The sequence below is a fragment of the Aquila chrysaetos genome, chromosome 13 (assembly GCF_900496995.4).
Source record: "Aquila chrysaetos chrysaetos chromosome 13, bAquChr1.4, whole genome shotgun sequence".
Classification (NCBI taxonomy): domain Eukaryota; kingdom Metazoa; phylum Chordata; class Aves; order Accipitriformes; family Accipitridae; genus Aquila; species Aquila chrysaetos.
This window is the reverse complement of record NC_044016.1, coordinates 6,790,704-6,815,892: the sequence shown is the minus strand read 5'-3', so window position 1 is coordinate 6,815,892 and position 25,189 is coordinate 6,790,704. Positions and strand designations below refer to the sequence as shown.

At 37.5% G+C, this 25,189-nt stretch overlaps 1 protein-coding gene and 1 long non-coding RNA gene across 3 annotated transcripts in view; one reads left to right on the top strand and one right to left on the bottom strand.

The window, feature by feature from the left end:
* Positions 1 to 1,061: 1,061 nt before the first annotated feature.
* The window catches only part of WDR26 (WD repeat domain 26), a 33,413-nt gene continuing 9,285 nt past the window's right edge, over positions 1,062 to 25,189 (bottom strand). The window contains exons 4-15 of one of the 2 annotated variants that reach the window (XM_030034555.2): positions 24,771 to 24,907; positions 24,080 to 24,177; positions 23,101 to 23,257; positions 21,321 to 21,377; positions 18,267 to 18,405; positions 13,996 to 14,136; positions 12,530 to 12,649; positions 11,629 to 11,774; positions 11,029 to 11,107; positions 10,322 to 10,451; positions 7,361 to 7,546; positions 1,062 to 5,836 (exon numbers count right to left, since the gene is read on the bottom strand). In XM_030034555.2, coding sequence (XP_029890415.1) covers positions 5,811 to 5,836; positions 7,361 to 7,546; positions 10,322 to 10,451; positions 11,029 to 11,107; positions 11,629 to 11,774; positions 12,530 to 12,649; positions 13,996 to 14,136; positions 18,267 to 18,405; positions 21,321 to 21,377; positions 23,101 to 23,257; positions 24,080 to 24,177; positions 24,771 to 24,907 — 1,416 coding nt within the window. In that variant the 3' untranslated portion in view covers positions 1,062 to 5,810. The remainder of the gene's footprint in view (positions 5,837 to 7,360; positions 7,547 to 10,321; positions 10,452 to 11,028; positions 11,108 to 11,628; positions 11,775 to 12,529; positions 12,650 to 13,995; positions 14,137 to 18,266; positions 18,406 to 21,320; positions 21,378 to 23,100; positions 23,258 to 24,079; positions 24,178 to 24,770; positions 24,908 to 25,189) is intronic. The other variant, XM_030034556.2, reaches the window with a different exon arrangement.
* On the top strand, positions 14,013 to 15,410 carry LOC121233738. Its single transcript, XR_005933806.1, has 2 exons — positions 14,013 to 14,127; positions 15,205 to 15,410. It is a non-coding gene; the product is annotated as an uncharacterized LOC121233738 (long non-coding RNA).

Here is a 25,189-nt window from a genome sequence, read left to right as displayed (position 1 = left end):
AATACAAAGGTGCTACTAGAGGGAGTAAAGACCTCTTCTAATCAATATAGAAGCTCAAAGAATTAAAAAATTGAATGCACTTCAGCAAAAGGTTTGAGTTTGGAAAAGCTACAGGAAGGGGAGGGCAAATTTAGGCACAGCTTTTTGTTTAACAGAACATTAGCTAGAGCCAAATGAAAAAATGCCTAAAATGCAGGACAAAGATGAGGTCCTGTTTTAAGGCACAGGGAAGAGGGACAAGAATGTAGGCTTAGTTGGAGGGAACAAAGGCAACAGTTGAGAAGTAGCTTTGAGAGCTCTCAGCCACAAAAGCTGCTTAGGTCAACTTCAGATAGAAGTCTGGAGGTCCCTGATCTCCAGTTTAAGAGAAGTCTAAGCAGCAGATGCAAGTACTTCAGGAGCACCTTCTTAACATGAAGTATCAAAAAACCCCACAAAACCCACCAATCACCTAAAGCAACCCATGTCCGGTATTTAAGCAAGCTCCAGCATTAAGGAATCGAGGTGTTCATGGAGCCTCAAAGGAGCAGATGTTCAACAAGTTAGATAAGCACAGAACGAGACACAGGCAAGTCAACTGCTAAAGGTACAGTGAAAACACAAGCGTGAGGTAGATTAGAGCCAAACATAAAAAACTGGAAAGCCTGCACACAACACTGAATTCAGCTGCAGCTAAATTGCCACAAATTAATTTTCCTAGCAAGGAAGTGAAATACTACAAATATGGAAGAAATCTATAATTAATGATCAAGAAATTAACATCCAAGTCAGTCATAAGTGAAGTTAGGGAAACTAAGAACTATTCATTCCAGTTATTTATTCTGTTTATTGAATTGAAAGAAAGGGAATACAAACATTTCTGTTAAGTGCTGTGCACCAACATGGAAAAAGTGTATTTTTTTTTTTAAAAATCCTAATAAAAACAAATCAGAAATTAATGTAGTTCCAATTGAACAATTTTTAAAGATATGTTTAAAATACTACACGTTTATAAAATAAAAAAGTTAAAACGGTGTTCTGTAAATAATTAGTAAAACAAGTGAAAATAAATACGAGACCCAAAGTTCTTATGTTTTTAATGTAATATAGCAAAGAAATTTTTAACTACTTAATATAATCCGAGGAGTAACAAAAATCCAGAAAGTTTAAGAACGCAATCCTTTGAAACATTTAATATCAGTCCATAGCAAATAGTCATTACATACCAAAAGCTCTAAGTGTTAACTAGTTCCACCACAACTCCATATAAATCTTGACAATTTAGAAATCTTGAGATCAACAATAAAGTTCTTTTCTTGATCTCTACAGCTTGGTTTGTAAGTACATACATGCTTTGAGGATCCATTTTGTCCCATAAGTTTTCAAGGAGCCAATAACTTTTCCATCTGTGCCTAAAAATGTTAAAGATTCAAATCTAGCACATATACCCTAACAATGAAAAATGTTTAAGAAAAAAGATGGGGCACAATGAATTTCAAATTTATAAAAATATACTGATATTAACCAAAACCTTCCGGTCAAAGGACACTTCACATACACACGACTTAAAGTATGCAATAAGACATGACAAGTACCTAGAACATTTGGTTCTCTGTCTGTTCATGGAACACATGCACACACACATTCATACCAGATGGGAGCAACACTCTCACAGACGTTTTATTGAATCCAGATTATCTGGATTAATAGACAGAAAACTTGTCTACAGTTTATTTCGACAACTAGAGGCAGCTACTGCAGCAGTAGTTCAACACTGCACACTTCAATTAAGTCCACCCTGTTTTAAAAAGTGTCAGAGTTAATGATTTTTTTTCTTTCTAAACATCATTAAAAGTAGTTTTCAAAATTAAGTATGGCAGCTGAAAATGGACTTAAGCCAATGTGGAAAAGACAGGAGGAGGTCAAAAGGAGCATTAGCCATTTACGGGATGGGTGTTCCTCTTAATAGTTGTCTCAAAAAAAATTAGATACAAGTTTATTTTGTAGCTAAAAATATGGACAAACTATTGAAAGTGCATTTTTCCTCCTCCCCCTTGAGTTACAGTAGTTTGTCTGTTGGTCAGTAAATCCTGCTTTTTACATCCATCCCATCCATCTTTCTCTACCTCCCTCCCCATTTGGGTCTAGAACACCTCCCCTCAAACTACAGCTAATTGTAGGAGTCACAGTTTCCTGCTAAGGAAGCCTTCAAAACTGATTTTGGGTGGGAGTATCACAGCAGTGTAAAAGTATACAGCTAGACACAAACTCCCAACAATATACTGTGTTTTATTAAACATTACCTGTTTGAAGCCAAGTTGAGAAGTAACTGGCAAGATCAGGACAGATTTCTAGCTTGCATCTTTGCTCTAATCATAAAAAGAAGTTACTTTAAAGTTGGAGAACTTTAGAAGACAGAGGGAATTTAAAACAAAGGTGTCATTTCCCCCCACTACCCTCCCCTCCAAAACAAGGACAGATCTAGCATTTTCCCTTTTGTGCTCCATTGTGCCTTGAAAATTACTTACCTGAACAGCTAAAGAACATTCAGATAATAAAATGCTTCAGCATAATTTTTTTAAAGATCTGCCTTGACAGTAACCTGGGGCTACTGTGAATATTTTAAGCCAACAGTTGACCAGAGAAAGTTACAAAAGGAGTACATGCTTACAGTATTTTCCTCTCTAAAACCACAGGTCTGCTGACTAGAAATACAGTGATGTATTGTGGGTGTGTACTTGTTCCAGCCTTAGACTCCAGCCTATGAACATTTTTAAGCACATGGAAATCAACGTGTTGCAAATGAGCAAACTTATTTGGTTTTTCCCCCCCCATAGCCTCATTTTATAGTCAGTGTACAAAAAGTATTGGTACTTTTCAATTCACATATTGTGAATACGTGACATGGTAGAAATAGTTCAGGTTCCTCTTTGATCTACAGGTTGGAATGGTAGTCATTACCACTAGATCTATAATGTCAGTTTACTGTGGGACCAAGTAGTGTGGCAAAATGAAGATTACCCTCACCTTTCTCTCATCTCTGCTCATCACCCATGAGCAGCAGACAGCTATGCAATATGCCGTTACTGAGACACTCTGGACACAGTGCCACCTCTATGGAGCTTTCCTTTACATTGCATAGTTGCACCACAAAACTAAAGTGGAGATATCAGAACATGTGCTGCTCCCTAACTCTGCTTCTAAATACCTGAAGTGTATTTTAGAGGTACAAACCAAGTCCAGAAGAGAAACCCCAGAACGGAGGGGCAGTATTTTGGTAAAAGTACTAAGTTTAAATTTCTAATTACAATGCATTGCAGCAGAAAGTAGGCATCAGCCCATGCACAGTTTGTACCAGGTTAAGGAGTCTCACTTTGTTTAGATACGGCCACCACATTAAAAATGCCTGCTGAAGTCCATATGAGACTTTAAATCTAAACTTGAGATTTGATCCAGCCTTCACCCCCTGCCTAAAGTTCCCACTGAAGTCCCATGAGTATGAGGTAAGCAAGTAGTGCCAGACCATTGTATGAGACTTTAAGAGATATTAAAACCAGGATTATTCTCTTTACTCTCCCTAAATAATGTTTTGTTTGAAAATGTAAGTTCCAGAGTAAGACAATACTAGGGTAGCTTCCAAAGACTCACATACTGGTATTGCTTATGAATTATACCATGTTTTGAACATATAAAACACTGTTTACAATTTAGATACTTAATTTTTATTTAAAACCCAAAGGTTTAGCTTAGTCAAATTTGACCTCAGGAAATTGTCTGTTTCCCTGCAACACCGATGCCACAGGAACAAGACTGACTAATCTTACACTGTCTGTAACTAGGAAGAGACACAGTTTCCTCTAGAACTAGCTAATGGAAGAAGGAACTGATTTGTAGTCATAAGTTTACCCATGTATTCCCAGTACTGTGGAACAGTAATTGCTATCAAACAAATTCACCTTAATTTTAAGACAAATGTACTAGACTGAAGATAAGAATGTTAAGTTCCTACTTCATTTTGGAGGTACTAAAAGAGGAGTATGTCAGATTCAGGGCTGGTCTCAACCAAAGTATCAGAATCTTAAATCATGTTTAACTTTACACACAAGGCGAGAAAAACCCCCACCACCTGATGCCTGGAATCTAGGAAAAAAAAAAAAATCTAACCTGCTAAGCTTCACTTTGTTTTTCTGGGAAAGAAAAAAGGGACTGTTTATGTTAAACACCACATTCCCATTCATCAAAGTGGCTATGCTTCTCCCAGGAACTCTGGCAAACTTTCCCCCACCCTTCTTCCACACATGACTAATAAGGACACTAGATTATTATCTCATTAAAGGATGAAGTCCACACTTTGTTCACATCCGTTCTTGGTGACATGCCCTTCCCTGCTCCCTCTTTACTTTACAGCAGTACCAACATTACCTTTCCACCCAAGGTGGCAATAGGGAATCCAGTGCCATCCCATAATGAATTTGTGTGTAGTGCAGAAGCACAGAGATGCCAAGCCATCTGTTTACATCAAAAAGAATAAATACTTAAATTATAAATGTCTTTCTCTTTTCTTAACATGGGGTATTAGTGGAACTATTCCTAGATTTGTCTAGATGTTCACAGCACCAGCTTGCAACAAGGTCTGGCAGAGGCATTTAAATCTGCAAACTTAGAAGTATATTCTCAAAAAGAAACTCTATACACCTTTGTTTATCAAATAAAGAAAAATTTCCATCATAATACAAGTGTTTAATTATGCTTTGTATGTTAATTGTTTTTACAAAATGTTGACTTTGTGAAGAAAGGACTTTCAACACATTCTTCCCTCGAGGTGTAGTCTACCTTTTACACCAGCATTGCTGCATATATTTATGTAATTAAAAAAACCAAAAAGACCTTGTCTTGTTTAAACTTAGTCTGGTGGTGCACACTTGAACGATTTTTTTTTTCTAAGTAATAAAGCTTATCTGTTAAGATGAACAGTGAGTTCCTCCATGAAAAACAAGCTTCACTGCCTATGTAAAGCTCCTTCCAGCCACTGCTTTTGATTGGGTCTCAAGACACTCCGGAAAAGCATCAGTGATACCGTGTTTCACAACACTTCCTGCATTGTTTTAATTCCAAATGTATACAAATGAAGTCATTTTAATCCTATAAATAATTTATTTTTAAAAAATTGTGCTGTTAACCCCTTTGCAGGGCAACGAGCTATGTGAAAAGTACAAAACTTTTTGTCAAATGTGATACTGAGAGTGCTTTTGACATAGTTCATTGGTTTATCATCTCAATTTATATATACTGCGCAACGGGCAAGGCTAGAATCCATGAACCAAGCTGCAAAGATCTCAAGCTAAGTAAGGCGGAGAGAGACTTGAGAAACAAGAGAAGGAAATACTTTCCTATCCAATGTATACTCTTCAGACTAAAGCACTCTTTCTATCAAGCCTTCTAAACTGTTAAATAAAGTGTTCCAAACAAGCATTTAAACTTCATTACACAGAAGAGCAACAAGAACAGTAGCCTGCCAGACAAAAAGGCAGGGGGGAAAAATATATATACTGAGTTCAATGGTTAGCCTGAATGTAGCACAGTTCTTCACAACCGATGGGGGGGTAATTTCAACACGGTGTCCAACAACGTTCTAACGACGTGCTTCATCTCGACTGGTTACTATGAAGCAAGGTGGTAAATGTTTGGCCCCAACCGGGCTTCAGAAATGGTTCTTTTTCATGACGAGCATGTCTGTCCAGCTATCAATCATGTTTGTTTGCACCAAATCCCAAGCCATTTAAAATACGACTAATTAAGTTAAACTGAAGTCGTCTCCTCCAAATTCGCCATCAACTATCCATGCTACTGCATTCCTCTGAGCAAAAACAAAAGAGAAAGAAATCACATCTTGAAGATCTTATCAATAGTTAATATTTCTATAAGGTCATTAATACAGTGTATTTACAGTTTTACTGAACATGCATTAGTTAGTGGATCTTATGCTGTAGCTAAATCCCATGCTAAAAATTACTTATTTTAGATTCATTATTCATATTAATTTAGAGATTAATCTAGCACGTTAGGTGTTGGTACTCAAAAAGCATCTCTTCCAAAAAGAAATAACACACATTTGCATTCAAGTCCCGGGGGAGTGTGCTAATTACAGAGCTGTCTGTCATCCATTTAAGATTCCTAAGGTGTTAGGTATTATTCCATGCACCTACACCTCTTGTGGAAGCACTGCTGTGAGAAATTAATTTTCTATTTTTTTTATTTTTATGGCATTTACTAGCTCATCTTCTGGAGGAAGTAAGAAAGAGTGAGCAAGCAGCTAATTGGAGAAAAACAAACAAAACCACAAGTAAAACCAACTGGAGGATAGGCTGTGAGTCCTTATGGTGCATTCAAGGCATTACAAACAGGAGATTGGCCAAGCTGGTCCACCTAGTCCAAGACCAGAAGCAGATGCATCAGAAAGCACAGGAGCGGGGAGAGGAGGTAATTCTTCCTCCTAATATCCTTCCAACTTTCAGCCATTTTCACCTAAGGGACATTCTGAACTAGAGGTGTTTACTTATCTAGCAGCACTCAATGGGTTTCTCTTTCATTACTTTGTCCAGGTTCCCCTTGAACTCGTGTTCACACATACTAGACACGAGGTCCTGTGGCAATGGGATATACTGTATTTAATTTTAATGTCTACTGTAAATCTTTACCACAAGGTTGAATGTGTAATGACAGAAGCCTATAAACTGCAGAACAACCCCCACTGGTCATCTTGTTAACAGTTCTGGGGGGGGGAGGCAAGAAGGATTGGGAGCAACTGTGCATTTTGGCAGCGAAAAAAGTTGCACTGTGTGTCTCTCTTGGACACAGATGATTGCGGATGGTTAGGAAAGCATCGATTGCATACAGATTTTATGGTGCGAAACTTCACTCTCTCCAGACTTTGGAGATTCCCTTTGTAAGCACTATAATACCATTATTCAATTTGCAGTGTGGTCAGAATGCATTATTTAAATTTTAATAACATTGTATGTTATTAAGCCTCAAGCAATTGGAGGCAAGATTTTTAAGAAGTCTACATAAATAAATTAATATAATCCTGAGGTCTTAGTGACACCACAGTTTTCTATAGGGCTATGTCAGAAATTTGAATATCATTTTGGAAGTACCAGTTGTTTCCTTTTTATTCACAAATATAAATAACTTAGATAAAAATCAACAGCCATGCATAAAAACCCAGTAACTTCTTTTTTAGTAAAACGAATTATTCTAACCCAAGAGTTAAAAGCACTTTTCTATCCTATTTATGGTAAAGAAAATCCACCAAACCAACTCCCTTTGATGTAAGCTTTTAGTAATTAGAAAACAGACACACACACGCTCTGTTTTTTACCTTCAATATCCTGGTTGTCTACGAAAGGCGCTGGTCCCCATATTCTAACAGTGCCATCATCAGATGCGCTGGCCATCATGGATGGAATCTGCGGGTTCCAGCTCACACAATTAACAGTACGTGTGTGCCCCGTCAGCTCCGCAATTGGCAGCTCACTACGCTTGTGCCAAATATATACTTTGTGATCTAAATAAAATATGTGTTCAAAAAAAACATAGTGAGAAACAGTGCTCTGCACAGACCAATTTGTCATATCAAATAGCACTTTCACACAAGCTCTCAGCAACTAAAAAACCCATTAATGTTGTCAAACCCATGTCTAAAACCCATGTCTGCTGAATGTGCAATAGCACTAACAACATTTTTCTTCTAAAAGTGATCAAAAGAATATGGGTAAAGCTCTTGCACTAAGACAAACATTCCCTTTTAACACTTGCAAGTCTACTAAGCTTGGTATTTGAAGAAAAACGTTTGACTACAATGTAAATAAGCCAATACATGACTAAAGAGAAAAACCAAGCTGGTCTTAAATTAAAGATATAGAGTTGTAATCTTATTCAAAAGGAAGTCTTGCAGATTTTTTTTTCCCCTCCAACAATTGTATTTACAGATTAGTATATGCATTATAAAGTCATGAGTACCAAGGCAGAATATTTTCAACTACCACCTGTTGATGAGTACTAGATAAGATCACAGCTCTACAGTTTATGAAATACATCTTGATACTAAAGATGTAAAACATTCCAGTGAAAGTGCAAACAGAGCAAATGGGAGAGGGCAACGAAGCTTAATGTCTCAAATTGTGAGCTATTACTGTCTTTGGCAACAATTAATTCTTGTATGGTATTTAAAGATATGAATTTGTACATATTAAAGTAGATGCAATAAACAATGCTACAGATCTTACTTTGTGATAGGAAGCTTTTAATTACTTCTAGTAACATGCTAGAAATAGAATAGTGAACTGGTCAGATACTCCACTGCAATTTTTAGAGAAGTGTTACTGCTTTATAACCGACCATATTTAAGAATAAATTACTACAGGTGTTTGTTTCCCCCCACCCCGCCCCTGCCAACTGTAGACTAGCAGCCTTTAACAAGTCTGTGGATTGTCCTCTGGAATATTCCAAAGACATTCCTAGAAACAGAGCTATACAAACTGAACAAGTATTTATTACTAGTATTACTCAAAAGCCTAGTATTTAGGTCTAACATATCAAATTAAAGTATTTTAATCTATTTGAAAGGTTTTAGTGCAGATGTCATTCTGAAGGCTTAGCAAACAAACCAATCTTCCTCTATTCCTCTTCCCAGCCCCTCACAAAACAAACTCGCTCTCTGACCTACCTGCTAGAATAGCATCATGGAACCATGTGATAATTGAATTGTCTTCTGTTGAATCAGCTCATTTGAGTGTACCACCTTTATATATACTTGTATTGATGCAAATGTTCTGGTTGTGTTTACATTCCACTTACGATTTCAAGAGACTACATATCCACGCTATTCATCAAACAACACAATTCACTCTCTGCTTAAACACTGGACACGCAAGCCTCTGCTGTCTGGGAGAATCAAAGCCTAAACACAAACCAGTATTTTGGTGCTTGTCAGAATGCCTGTATTTTGTTTTGGAAAAAACAAGTTAGCTAGATAAAGGCAGCAGTCAATTTCCATCTCAGAAAGAGACCTCCATTTTCTTCTTACTGATGCAAGTGTTTGAAAAAAGCCTATCTAGCTGACAACATACTTTAAGAGGTTGTGACAACATAATCAATCTATTATTTTTTTTAAAAAGGCTTTGACAATGTGATGTTATTTGTTTTGTACATAGACTTTCTCAGTAACCACATTTGCGACAATCCAGCACAGAGAGGCAACAGCTTCAGACAGGCCAAATCTATTAAATAGAGTGCCATCAGTTTCAACCACTGCTCAGTAATTTTTAGGCAATGAAGATAACAAAGAATAAATAAAAACAGCGAAAAAAAAAGGACTGGTGCACTGTAGTATGTACACCTACACATGCACATCAGCATGGCTCAACACAAATACTGAACTTTCAGGTACTTGGGTCTCAAACCAAGGACCTTGTTCAACCATGAAAAGAGGTTCACACTGGATTGGAGGACTGGAGGTGCTGTCCTTCAGTCATATTCCACTGGGTCTGGTCAGAGGGTGAAATTTGGTTTTTATTTTAGACATATTTGGTAGTTTCCAGAAAAGGATAGTAATAAGTATCCTGGCCAACCTTATTTCCTAACAGCTGTGAGTTACATAGTACTAACAGTGATTGCTTACACATACCAAGTGTAATTCTTAGCCCTGCATAGGCTTGAATCTTAAGTGACTTCCACAGGAGGTGACAGCATTACATCAGTGACAAAACTGAACGAATTCAAGATATAAACCATTAACTAATTTCTATTCTTGCCACAGACAGTTGAATAAAAACATACCACAAAGCCTTTGATCACCAAGAAACCCTACCAGGGTATGTCAACAACTGCTTAATTTGAGACTACTCCGTCCTAATTAAGATGATAACTCTACTGAAATTAAAATAAACTCACCACACCTATATCCTCAACAGGCAAATGAAGCTGTTACTTCTCAGAAGTATTTTTGATTCAAAACATAAGCCTAAGTATCATACCACAAAAAGAAAAAGCCTTAAGAACACCCCACCCACTTCTAATTAAAACTGTGCAGATGCTTTTGCTTTAGAGAAGCAACACAAAAGAGTTATTAATGCTTTCTACTACTACCATCCTCTCAAAAGATCCTTTCCGCTGGCACACAATTATTTCTTGAAGTATGCCACAATCTCAGTGCTCCTCAAACTTATTTAATGAACCAGTTGCTTGCTTTTATAGATGACAATTGCTAACAACATTATAAAAGTAAGATATAGGAAGGATACAGTGTTCCAGTTTTCTGCACAATGGGGAATGATGTTACCTTCGCTGCCACTTGCAATGAAATCTTCATTATGACCTCCAAAACACGAGTGAATTGTGTAAAATCCTTGTGTAACACCTTGATACTTTCTCACTAAAACTCTGTCTTGTAAGTCCCATAAGTGAACTCCCTGGGAGTAAGAAGTATAAAGAATGTTATTTTATCATTAAACATAATTCATTGCATTCTTTTGAAACACCAGAAAAAAATTAAACGTGGTGAAAGTACAATACCTCAGCCAACTTCAGTACTGTTACTAGATTAAGACAGTAAAGATACACCAAATTTCTAGATTAAATTTCCAGTTCGTGGTCCCTTCCATTCTGAAAGCTCCTATTCTTACCCAAGGTTCCAAAAGTAGAATAAATAAAACCTAATGCTCACACCCCCCGACATGTCAGCCTGCCACAATTTTTGCTGTACCTGGCTTCTCAATGCAATAGCCAGATATTAACATTTAATAGTACATGTTTCAAAGTATGAAACTCTTGACTATAAATCAGTCAAAAAAATCGGTCTCAAGAATAAGATTGCCTTCTTGTCAGAGAAGGCCATGCTATATTTATGAATATTACGGCCTTCTTATTACATGAAATACAACTGGTTACTATCAAACATTCCAATTCGCATCAAAATATTTAAAAACAGGTAGCAATTGCAAGCAGATTTATTTGCATTTGCATTTCTGTTTATCATCACCAACTCACCTGAGTTGCTACATTTAACAAAGCTAAACGGCCGTTTTTTGAAATAGTAAACGACATAATAGGGTGATCTTCTTGTACTCTGAAATGATAAGACACATCAGTGTTAAGAGTACGCTTAACCAAACAATGATGCAACACCAAGACAAAAAGCATGTACTGTCTCTGCAATATTATCAGGGAGAGACAGTTATGAAGTTAGGTATGTCTCCGTATGTCAATACAAGCCAGGTCTGCAATAGTTTGCTTGTACTTATGACAAATGCCAAGACCAAAAGGGACTTCAGACCTCAAATCCAGCTTCTAACTTCAAGGCAGGACCTACTAAAATATGCCAGGAATTGAGAAGATGGCAACTCTTGATGACAGAAATGTCAAAACATCCACCAGAAACCTACTCCAATGCTTTGGAAGTTATTTCTAATAATTAATCTAATGCTTTTTGCTGCAACTGGAACTCACTAATTCTTGTCCCATGTTATTCTCCTTTTAATACTGAGAGCATTTTAATAACTTGTTTCCTATCCTGCCCCACAAACCCTTCCTCAATCTTCTTCTGACACTAAGAACCAGGAATTAAAAACCAAAGGAAGAGGTAGTTACATGTTCCTGTCTGTAAGATCCTCAAAGTTATAACCCCGAATTCGCTGGTGTGTGTCCGATGCTAGAACAGTTTTCCCATCACTCAAGCACCAAAGGCATTGTACTCTCACCCCTTCCCAGGAGTCAAGGAGATTACCATCTAAATCCTGATGAGGAGAAAAAAAAAAATATTGAACTGTTAGTCTCAGACTGAGGAGTGTGACACAAGTATCTTTTTCACCTTTTATTCAGACAATTGCTACAGAAAGCAATCTTACCCTGTAAAAGAGACTTAATGAACTAGGACTTGATTGTCTTAACCGAGGGCTTTTGTAGGTATCTGTCCTGGAGAGCTGAGAATCCCTTTCATCGCTTATTTTCTCACACGTGATGTGCAATCTACATCACATCACAGAGCTCACCTTTACAGTGAGTGAGGCTTGCATACTGCACTATTACTCTGGGCACCAATTCAGATGACAAATAATCAAGAGTAGGGTGAGACTGTGGACCACCACCCAAAATCAACACCAGTCAAGTAATGAGGGTTTCAAATTTCTGTTTACACTAAGCAAAGACAGCATGCAAAAACTATGAAAGACACAGTCAAAACTCTATGGAATACACAATATTTGTGGACAAAGCCACTGTTGTTTATTAGTGTATTTTCTAGAGCAGCTAAGAAAAAAAATTCCCAGCCCACAGATCCTCCTTTAGGCAGACAAAAGATGCTTGAACCCTTCTAACTGCTACATACAGAAGTGTTGCTGAAATACTAGTGTCAACGTATTGCTGCTTTGAATTACAAAGGATTGGAAGTTTTAGTGTACGTACACATGAAAAAACATGAAACTCAGATTTGACCATGACAAAACTTCCACTTCTTGCTTTGTTTTCAATGGGATAGATCCAGAGAACTTACACACTGATAGAACTGTCCACGCTGACCTCCCGTTACAAAACGCTTCCCATCAGGATTCCAGGCCACGCTTGTTAAACTGTCTTCATGAGATTGGCTCATCTTTGTCCTCAGCTCCCCAGTCTGGAAAATAAACAAAGGCAGCAAGGCCTTATACCAGAACCCTTTCCCAAAAAGGCATCGATAACTTTATCTGACATAGTGTTTGGAAGTACATATATTTCCACATATTTATTAAAAAGCAACCAAACCTATGAATAATGCAATAAAAAGGCAGAACTATTTCAGCATCTACAGTGACCCTGGACTTGATTTGGGACAATTTCTTTTGTCCCTCAAATCAAGAGGGATGGACTAGTTGGTGCATCAGACAATTGGAAGATTATGAGTAAAGTAAAGAATTAAAATAAGTTGGAAGAACACATGAGAGAGAGAAGCAACATGAAATGAAAAAAGCCAAACATGGAAAGCCAGGAGGAGACAAGAAAATAGAGATGATAAATACATTTCAGCAAAAAGTTGGGAGTATCAGAGCATTTAGAACTTTTTCCTCTCTGAGCTGGAGCTCTCCATGCCAAAATTCAGCCTTCATCCCCAGCTTATAATGCTACTGTTTCACAAGACAGAGTGCCAATGAGTGGCTTACCACTGTCAAAACAGTAAGGGCTTCTCTCCATCCTGTTGTGCCAGCTCTAGTGCTCTTCACTGAGCCAATTTAGTCAATTAAACAGAAGAAAAGTTCCTTCTTTTCACCCCTGGAATATGTTTTTGTTTTAGGAAACTAAATTAGTTCAGAGTCCATGGCAGCCCAAGAAAGACTATACAGCCCACAACTGAGGCAGGGGAAGCTTTTATATCAACTCAAGTGCCCATAAAAATCAACAGCAGAAAAGGATTTTCAAGTTCATGGAGGAAATGGAAAAATGCCCTAGTGTCTGACTGAAAGATGAAGTTCTGAAATCATAAACTTAAGCCTCTGTGGATCTTCCACTAATATCACTGGGAGGGTTACACAAAGTAAAAATAGCTTGTATCTTTTGCTACTTGTTAAAACCTTCAATGAGCAATTGCTCCCTTTAGATGATAATTCTGTCCTGTTTCTCTTGATTAATTTACTGTTCTTCTCTTCAGTAGCTCTCTAAGGTCCTATGGATTTACACCATCCCTTCTCAGAAATGATCAGTAACCAGATACACTAGAATTGCTACACAGTCCCACACAGTTAGAACTCTAATTTCAGTTCTATACAAACTGAGTACAGAATTTGTGGGCTGCCATAGTCACTTTTTCAAATTGTGGAGGGGGGGGGCAGGGAGGAGATCAGCATCTTCTTTACACGCACACCTTCACACCTTTGCACAGCAAGTTTGTAGAAATGACTTCTTTCACGCTAACATATTTAGATATTGAAACAAAAGCAGTATGCTGACCACAAAGTTTTATTTTTTTACTCTTTAGTCACCACTTACTTGTACATTCCAGAGCCAAAGCTCAGAACAATCATCTGGGCCACAGGCAACAAGATAGTTGTCATCTGGACTCCAAGCAATATAAGAGACACCATAGGCATGACCTTCTAACGTCTTAAGTAGTTTTAGCTGGTGAGTATCCTGAAACAAGAGAGGTTCTGTTGACACAATGCAAATGAACTCCTACTAGATTTCACATATACAGTGTGTCCAAGTACAGCATGGCAAGTTTGCTTTATGCAACTTGGCACCTGCCTTTTACAAGACGTACGAATAGGTTCTTACTGGAAAAGCAGTTGCTACTTTATAGAGTAGGACCATAAAATGAAAGCTTCTAAGTTTCAATGTGCAAAACAAGAACACTTGTAGGTATTTTTGTTCTAACCTTCCGTGGTTCTGAATGTGGAACTCACAAAATACTGTTGCATGCAGAGTTGTACATTACATTACGCTTGCTTTAGTATAGAAGATTTTCTGTAGTGTCAATTCTCTCTACATCTACTAGAATACAAAAGTACCATTATCCATATTTTACAGAATTAAGTTACTTTCTTAAAAGTAAAGACATGCTGGAAGCCTGTTATGGTTAAACAGAGAACCAAAACCTTCATGTATGCTGAGAAAGGAAAACCTCCAAGTGCCAATGTTTTTATAAACTTGAGTGCATCTTGCATGTGCTGCTCAAGAAAGAAGTTTTACAGAAAGATATTTTTAAAAGCTTCCTTGAGAGGTGTTCTTATTTCAGAAGTGTTGCTTACAGCAAGCTGTTGCATCTTTTCTGCCAGATTTACTGAATGAAGCATACTTCGCTCACGCAGAGTATCTTGTATCTGCTACAACTGTTCTACTGCTGCCTTGTCAGAGGAACTTGACTTTCAAGCAGCTTATCAAAATAAATAGTACAGCTAGATACTGTGAAACAACCATACACTGGCTTCCTAAATACAGAAACATGCTTCAATACAGTATTAGCACTGACTCTTGACAACAACATGCATATACAGAAAGTAGAACCAAGCTTGTTAAACTGTTGACAATTTTTGTGAAGCCTCTTGGAAAAGGGCAAGTAGATTTTCCTCCCTCCCTTCCCTCCCCCTTTTTCCACCCTGCTGCATGAAGGATGTTTATACCTCCTACTTCTCTTCAAAGAGCGACTCATTTGAAAACCTAGCTTGATTTCTCAAATTGTCCCTTCTCCTTTTGTTTTAGTATTAATCAGCAGAGCACCTCTTGATTCTAAACAGAAAGAACATGGTCAACAGAAGAAGAGAGAGACACAAAGGACTGTTTCCTCGGATCAGCTGTGAGGGATTTGGTGACTCTCAGCCAGCCTGCAGCTTTGTTGGTTCTGCTGGCTAGAACAACTAAATTCCTCAAAAGCAAGTGGGCCAAGAATAACCTTCAAAGCACAAAGAGGGGCAAATGAATGGACCTCCCTCAAGGCCCCTTTTCCATTCTAATTATTCCTGCTCTGCATTAGACACTATTGTGTCTGTAGCTAAACTGATCTGCAAGGAAACCGAGTCATGTCTGACATCATCTTGCATCCTGGAGCTTGCCTGCAACTGATAGATTTCTTTTTACATCAGGATTAAAGTAGCCTGTCACTCCTGCATCACCTTTGAGACTCATGAGGAGCAAGGTACATAGGATATTCCTCTTCTAATGACAGGACTTTGTGGCTTTTTCTATCTCTCATGCTGCTCTCATTTCTCTCCAAACACAGCAAAACTGCTACACCATGTTTTGCTCTAAAACAGCAATCAATGGTATTTCAGGAAAATGTCCCCAAATTTAGTCAATCTGCTTCCCACCCACCACCACAAGAAATCTCAGCACTTCTATCCCTTACATATAGCTTCCCAGATTTTTGTTATGTAGAAGAAACAACTATTCAGGTATCAATTTAAGTCTACAGTAGCTGAGCTCCTTGGCTGAAAAGCCAAAAACCTGTCAACAGTTTTTAGAAAGTGCAGAAAAAAAGAAGGCTTCTGTGAGGAACAAGAAGGACCGCTCTACCAAAGAAGATGCATACCAGTCAAGGCGATACCTCTACTGTGCTTAACCTTTGTGCACTAGAGATTCTGCCACACTTAGTAACAGTCAAATAATGCATTTCACACACACACACCTAGTTCACCCAAGACATTAGTTAATGCTGCTGAGTCCACATAAGAACTTTGAAATGAACAAATGAAACTGAAAACAGAAGCATGGGTTAAGACAGCTTAGGCATGTAGCTGGGTCTTAAAAAAGAAATAAGAAATTCATGGTATGAACTGAAGAAAACACACAGAAGCAGCATCATTACACTTCAAGAGGGGCGATGAAGAAAAGAAAGGGAGAAATGAAGGATTCTCAGACAAATGAAGTGTGTGTGGAAGAAGAAACACAGTTCATTTAAAACAGTGTTCTCCCATCACTTGCCCAGACAGTCGGACGGATGTTTCCCTATAGTTTATACATACAGATTAGAATAATTCTAAATACCCAAAGCCTTGAAAACCTGATTAAACTTATGGTTCAAAAGACACTGTCAACTGCTGCAGGGAATGCAAGAAGCATGCTCTGGCAAATATGAAAGTGAACCATTTCAGTTATGTGGCCTAATGTTATTTAGGCATCCACCTCCTTGAAAGGGTTTCAATTTTTTTTTTTTTTTTTAAGTACTTAAATACAGAAGATAAAACTCTACAAAGCTGCTTTCCCACTAACTATTTATTAGAGATTTTGTTCCTTTAGCCACCCTTGGCCAAAAGGGTTAGCCTAAAACACTCACAAAACATTTATTTGGCTTGATTAACCAGGTATTAGCTAACAATTCACTATAAAATATGCTAATCAAGATGTCGAGCATTAAAAACCGATCAATATAAAAGAAAGATGTGCCTCTACAATCAAGTGACAAATCACCAGCAAAAACATTTGATCCTTAATTTACTCAGAATTACTCTGTTAAAAAAAAAAACCAAACACACAAAACAAAACAAAATACAGATAATTTTCTAACTAAGTAACAGAAGTCATCTTATGCTGCTATGCATCTCTTGGCCCACAGCACACTGGCTCCAGTTACAAACAAACCAGAACAGTTCTATGCCTGAAAAAACCCATAGCACTTGCTGTTAGTTCAAGGCCCATATAGCAACTATGCACATGGAGAAGGGTTTTAAGTTCTCCCATCTTCTTAACAGCCTAAAGGACTCAAATTATATGGCTTCCTAACCTGTAGTTGAAGAAAAGGATTAAGTTCAGCTCTCAAATCCTACTGAAAGCCAGTATGGAACTGCAAAAACCTTTCATATTCCACTTAGCATACCAGTTTGCAGCTGTGTGGTTAAAAGACTGTAAGAATCTTATTTCTGATAGTGTTTTACAGGCATTAACAACTTCAAATATTGTGTGCATATGTTCAAGTTTATTCACAGTTTTCAGTTGTTATGAACTATACGGACATACTTTCATATCACTTCTACAAGTCAATGAAAACAGTCTTAGATTCACTGCTCAATCTTTTTATTTACATAAGAATAGATATGGGTAGGAAAGATAAATCTTGTAGCTGTAGGATATTTCATATAAGAGAAACAGTGCCATACATCAGTATCGAAACCTAAAACGGCAGTCTGTAAGAAAATGGATGGGTATACTTCCATGTGTCAGTGGATTCTGACAAGTGTTTAAATCTTCATCTCAAGCCAAGGCAAATCTTACAACAGCAAATAGCATGAAGTGGTATACTGATACAACTTCAGTTTAGCACATACCATTTTATTACTCAGAAATAAAGTACTAAATGGTGAAGTGGACAGAGTATTTAAATCCAAGTGTACTAGTAGCAACAAGGTAACAGAAAGGGGTTAGTCACATACATGGGTCAGAAGTACTCTAAGTGATTTAGAAGAAAGGTTCCTCACTGCCATGCTCCTTCCACTCTCACCCAATGCTTCTCAAGGCCTTCAAGCTGAGAAGCTCCCCTGGAGGGCACCAGCAGGCTCTACCCCATGGTACTGGTTAGGGGCACAAAAAGTTCCTGCCCCAAGCAGCCAACAGTTCAAGCCTTACACTTGGGCATCAGGTTTTCAAGTGTCCTCCTTCACTAACTTACACTGACTGTGATCTTCAGTCTTTTACATCCCAGAGAAATACCCTAGTCAGCAGGCTACAGCGCATGTTAGCCTGTCCCACAAAATTCAAACCATACTAGCAAGAAAAAGCAGAGAGGGAAGGGAAAGACAAGTCATACACATTTTAACACATTGCACACTTACTGGATCAACCTGCCATATAATAACAGTTGTGTCCTTAGATCCTGTTGCTAGTTTAGTGCCGTCATTGGAGAATTTACAGAACCACACTTCATTACAGTGCTCCGTTAGTATCTGCTGTGTATAGCATGGGAACTGTTTCCTGGGAAAAGAAAGGGATGTATTCGCAGATTAATAAGAAAGCGGTAAGATTTTTTTTTTTTAAATCAAGCTAGTAAAAACTAAACCAAACTTATTTAAATGCAAGACCAGACAACTTAGAAAATTCCTCTATTAATAGCTGCTTCAAATAAGTACAGAATGAAGTGCCTTATCTGGTAAAAAGCTCACACCACCAAGTTATTATAACTAATCATAAGAACACAGAACTATTCTTATGCCACTCTTTCCACATAATTTGTTATGCTTTCATATAACTTGGAATAAAACTGACCTCATTAGAGTGTAACAGCTTATTACTATACAATTCTGTGATGTATAGAAAATACTGGAGTCCAAACCTCTTTGAACCCTACGTGCAATCTTTTATTTACATGTTAGGTTTTTCTAAGTATCTAACTCACTAAGCTATATCTTACCAAGACTTTAGAAGTGATTCTTACATAAAAGCTGAGTAAAAGAAGTCTTATTTTGTTTTCTCGAATGTGATCTTGCAATAAGTTAGATGTTTCTTTGCCTTCATTTTGTGCCATTTTTCACTTTCTTTGCAGAATACCACGTACAATATCTAAGCATAACTAACATCATTATGAGCTTTCAACTTGAACTGTTCTCCCTCACAAAATCTACATTATTTTGTAAAACGTTAAGCATTTAGCAAACAAAATATTATATGATAAACTACTGGAGAAGAGTTAAATGTTTCTCTATAGCTAACATTTAATACTCTAGTTACACACTGAGGAAAAGCTAACAGTTATAATATTAAGTTAGGTAAGAACTGGAGACAAGTTTTATTTTATTTACAGCTTGCATACTGTATAAGAATTTGAGAGCTAATATAAAGTAAATGTAGGCTTTTACAGCAGATGGCTGCTTTTATAAGCAATACCAGAGTAACTACAAGTTCATTGTTCAGATGCACTAAAGGGTAGTCTCTAACCACAGACATTTTTTCTTGAACTGCAGGGATCCTAAGTGGTTTAGTCTTATGTCGAGTTTTTATGTTGCCCAGCGCAACCAGCACAACTCTAATGGGACACAACAGTACTAATGTAACAATGACAGTCTCCATGAATGTACAGCTGTACTTATAACTGGAGATAAACTGGTCTAAAAAACCCCCACCTTACTTCCTTTACATTTGTGTTTAAAAATACAGTTTGGTGGCAGCCAGGCTGACAGATACCTGAAAAACTACTACTTACCAGAAGCTAGAAAAAGTTCCGCTTAACACAGTGTCTATACCCCCTCAGTCCATTTTCTTTTGCTATAAGATGCTTCCTAGTCCACGCTTAAAGGCTATTGAGCAGCACTAAACAACCACACAGCCCCTCGTTTCCTGTCTTATGGTAGAGGAGGATAAACAAAATGTACATACATAAATATCTGTAGTTGGCTTCCTTGGGTATGTCTACTTAGTTGCTTATAGAGAAACACAAGTCTGTTCTGCTCCTACTTTAAGCTGACCAGGAGCTGTCTAGTTGCCACTGGAACAACACTGAGCCCAAGGTAAAAAGCCCCACCCATGAAAGAAGACCTTGTTTTCCTTGGAGTCTAGAGGAATGTAGGCAAGCCCTTACACAGATATGTGTACCTACAGGAAGACCATTTTGTTATTATTTAGCCATATTGTAATAGGTTAATGTTTTTCCTCAGAGCAGCAATTTGCTCTAGAAGGTGAAAGAGTCTTTATCCATAACTCACACAAAGTACAAGGGGCTCAGTGTGTCCCAGGAAAGCGTTTTCAGCATATTTCAGTTTAAAAAATACTCTATAGAACAATAGCTCTTGTATTTTAAAGCTTAAGAAAAGCAGCCAAGGTTTTGTAGAAATGAAAAGCAAGCAGTATAATTCTGGAGTATAAAGTTTTCATAGTAAGGCCTTTAGGTTCCTAAAAAGGGTAACAGGCACAGTTGATATAGCTGCTGCAGGCATATGCCAATATTGAATTACACTATTCACAATCCAGTCAGATCAGAGCACTCTCACAAAAAGTTCTCTTCACCTAACTAATGAAACATACAATCCAGCAAATTCAACTTCACAGATAGCAAAGCATACGTTAAATAACCTTCTGCAGAAGTAAATAGCAGCAGTCTCAAAACAAGAAACCCAAACCAGTTGTCTAACCGTTTCTGGTTTTGCTAATTAGATATTATTGTAGCTCAAAGGGTTTTCTTCTTTTTTTTGAAGTGTTTCATTACAAATTCTTCTCTTCAGCACAACACACTTGAATCATGCTGTTCACATGCTGAAATAAAGTATCTAATAAAGTTATCTGTTGTTGTATTTACAGAAGTTCAAAATTCTAAATAAAACAAACAGCTACTTTTTTATTCCCTGTACATACAATGGCAGATTTATTCCTCAACTTCTGCAATGATTCTTTTTCAGAAATCCATGTTAAGCTAGTACCTAGAAAGCAGCAGCATTCACCTCTCATTTGGGCTTCACTGTTTGTTTGTAAACTCAGACTAAAGTTTATTTACATGAAAGCAAGACAAAAGAATTCCAGGGGGAACCCAAACAAAACATCCAACTAGGCTGAAGGCTCTAAAAACCAAGAATGACCACCCCCAAAAGCATCAATTCTCTGTTATCAAAATCTCTGGCACAGTAAGACGAAATACCTCACCTTCATTCCCAGCAGTTTCTCCCTCTTACCTCCCACTCTTATGAAGTGATTAAGTTTTAGTTAAACATTTTACCTATTAGTGCAATTCAAGCATGCTTGATCAAAATATTGCCAGAAGTCCAAAACAGATTAGTTCCAACTAAAAAAGGTAAAGTTGTCAGTGTTCTATCATTTAAGTAGTACAGAACTTGTCTAAACTATAGACTACTGTTACTTCTGTCAGTTTAATCAATATTTGGCTTCCACTGTCTTTAACTCACCTCATTATGCCCAAGCATGGCAGCATGTACAGCGCACCACATACTGATCTCAGACCCCTGCAATAGGTAGGTACAATAGGTTGAGTTGAGGACAGAATGGAAGCCTTTATTCTGAAGTGGGGGTTTTTTGCCTTTTTTTTTATTAGTCATGAGTATTTATGTATGTATACATACTAAATATTCAAGCTTAGGAAGTACCACATTAGGTGAAAAAAAAAACCCCAACAAACCCAAACTATGGCCAAACTTTTATGTCAGCAAATAGATTCAGATGGGTGAAATTCAAGTCCAGATTTGTTGCATCTAGTATCTTTTATATCCAGCTCTACCTAGGCCAACTTCAGTAAACCATGCTTTTTACAGTTGGCTTGAATGCTCTTTGGGGTTTGATTAATCACATCAAACCCCCTACAGAACATCCAATGTTATTTATGGACTTGTGCAAAGACTAAAGTTAAATCTCTTTCTGTTAGTCTGATTTTAAGACTCACTTCTGAAGTAGGGAAGCCACAATTCCAGTATCTAATAATTTCCAATAGCTCCAAATGGGAAACAGCCAAATTACCATGCACACACACAAAACTGCTGAATTAATGTCTAGCTTGTAATTTTGCTACATCACAATAGTCTAAAAAAGTTACTTGAATACATGAAGTGCTGAAGATATTAATTTTAAAACCTTAAATGGCTACAGTGAAGTACTATGGAAATCTGCATCTTTAAAAACACATTCCAAGCAATCCAAGAACACAAGTCAAAACAGCTGAGTTCAGAAAGTTTCTATAAGCAAGTTTATCAGTATTTAATTAACTTCCTCAGACAAGCTAACATTAACATGAAAAGAATTCCCCTGTAAGCCCAAGTGTTAGCCTGCTACATGAACAAACATATAAGGCTATCATATACAGCCCTTATTTTCTAGGTGTCCTAGCCCTCATTCCCTTATTACCCCATGCACAGCAGTTTTCCATAAAAGCTACACTGAGTTTTTAGGTCCTTAGCCGAGTTTTGCTGGATGAGGAAAAAACACTCAAGTCAGTCATTTGTTAAAAACTAACATCTTCCTGCTTCACATCTACTAAAATATGGCATTCTGAAGATTCAGAAGCAGCACTGGTTTTGTTAAAAAAGTTATCCAGACAGTCTTAAGACCTAATATATGTAGGTATAAGAGACATTCAATTCCTGCTACCTTACAGATCTGAGAAAATAGTTCTTTATATCATTCATATATTATGTAAAACAGAAATGTCTATTGCACACTTCTACTCTGGTTTAACCTTTGCGTCTAAAAGCACCTCACTGTCCACTATTAGAAGCTGAAGCTGAAAGCTGACTTCATGAAGTCTGCTTCAGTAGGCTTTCTGCATTCCAGTAAGCTTGAAGGCAGAGTCTGGATAAATAACGCACTAGTGATTCACCAGTGAAAAAAACACAGCAATCCCATGTTGATGTAAACAGACTGGCTGTCCAAAATCACAAGAAACAAGTGGCTAAGGATTAGCACAGTAATATATTCTATTCATACCCATCTGATTAAAATTTTAAAGCTTCAGTCTGATACCACTACCCCATATCCAGCTACCAAAGTCTCTTATACATACCTTCTCGACTCCCCACCACTACTCATTTAATAAGAACTGAGTTATCCCAGTCAACTCCTGTTAAACCAACTCAGAATAGTTTTCATGTCCCTTTTAACAGTAGGTACAGTTAGATTATTTTAAAAAACAAAGAAAAGATATTTTTGCCCATATTAAAAGTCGCAAGGGTTTCTTACCTACTACAAACATGATCTATTAGCAGCGAGACAGAATCTAGATTACTATCTAGTTTCGTATTATGATATAGGCACCGGTCCCGTTGTAGTTCCACAGCCTGACGTAGCAGGTTCTGTAAACGCCTTGGAGGAAGCATCACTGATGGGGGTAGGTACGCTTTAAAACAGTTATTAAGAAAAAAATAAAAAAAAAAGTATCAAAACCAAGTTGCAAGTAAGAGCATTTTGATTTGAGTGTTTCTGGAAGAGACCTTCGTAAATAAAGCTTAAAAGCTACAGGAAAAGAGTGCACACACCTTGTCAAATTTACAGCTATACATCTGGAATTAGAAGCATGAACTTCTGGAAAGCAGAGTTGTATGCAAGGTATTTGTAGTTACAGTATATATTGTCCTGGCCAACAAGCACCATTTACACAAGCTAACTCAAAACCCAGTATTTAACAAAATCTGTAAAATTATAAAACAGTATCAGCTGTGTTCATTTAAGGAATTCTCTATTAACACTATCAAAATAAAGAATACCATGAATTTTACAACTCTGATACATATAGTACTACACCAGCCACGAGAGAGGAGAAACTGTAATTCAGAGCAAAGTCTGAGACCACTATCAACCAGTACTAGTATCACTAGTGGTTATAGGCCACACTTAGTTTCAACCTCTCAGTATAGCTGGCATTTACAACACCACCACCCCCGCCCCTCCTTGAACCACACATTTAATCACCAAGTTATACTATTACTGTATGCAGCAGAGCTACGAAATAAGAGCTCCTATTACAAATAGTTTATCAGAGACAGCAAAAGGTTAGACACAGAATACCAAAGGGTAAAGGCACCTAAAGGCATCCCCATTAACCAAGAAATAAAAAAACAACCACCGGCAAATGCAGTTAAAACCAATTCCCTGGGATATGTCATAAGATGTGCTGGATTTTCAGAGGTGGGAATAAATTCTAAACACTAGAACATCTTACTCTGGAGTTTGTCCAAAAGTTTAGATCTGGAAGCTGTTCCTTTCCCTTCCCACTCTGCTTTTGCACGCAAGTCTTCTGCATGGCTACACATCAGATACCTGTTTAAAAAAAGTGCACACACACCAACAGACCAAGTCTTTCTGGAATCATTCTTTTCACTTTTAAGCACAATATATATCATAACATTCTTAATGAACTGGAAACAGGTGACTTAAGCTTGAGACTGACAGGAAAAAAGGCAGGGAACTATTCCACACAAACATGCATCTTCTTCAGAACACACATCTACAAATTGGCAATAGAAAAAGAAAACAAAACACAAACAGATTTCAGGGAAGGTAGAAATGTCTTGTTTTCATCTATGAACAAACCAGACTATATTCGCCTACTTATTCAATTATAACATAACAGACTAATAATTCTCACAATCAGGTGACATACATATGCATGTATTAATTTGGGTTCTAGTACTATAAAAGTAAATCATAATCAGGTTCTTTTCAAGCATCTGAAACAGAACACTGTCTGCTGAACAGTCTTTACTCACCATTTTAGCATATGTCACTACAGCTTATTAATCAACAGGATACTACCTTCAATACAGTTTGAGTTTTTACAATGTCAGCTACCAAAAGCTATAGAATTCCTTAGCAAATTCCACTGAAAGAGCTCTCAGAGTCCAAACACTTACCCACTGAGGACATGAATGCGTTCTGTATTATATTTCAGAGGTGTCAGTTCACAGCGTAGAACTTGAAGTGCCTCCAGGACCTTGCCATCCTCCAGGTATTCCAGGTACTTCTGCTGCAGCAGCAAAAACTTCATCCTCTGACATGACAGAAAGCAGCAGTCAGGGGAAAAAGGTTGACTGAAGTTTCAGAAAACGTTTGAGCCTAAACAGAACAGTAGAAACCATTCTACTATGCCCTTCAGAAATACAGCTATATGTAATGTTTCATTACTCAATTACTCTTTTCGCTGGGTTTTCAACAACATTGCAGCAATTAAGTTATCCATGAATTTCATTCCTGCCTTATGGGGCTCCAAGTATCTTCCTACCTCATTTCTCAGATCGGGGCCCCCTTCAACGTGTCTCATTTTCATACTGAC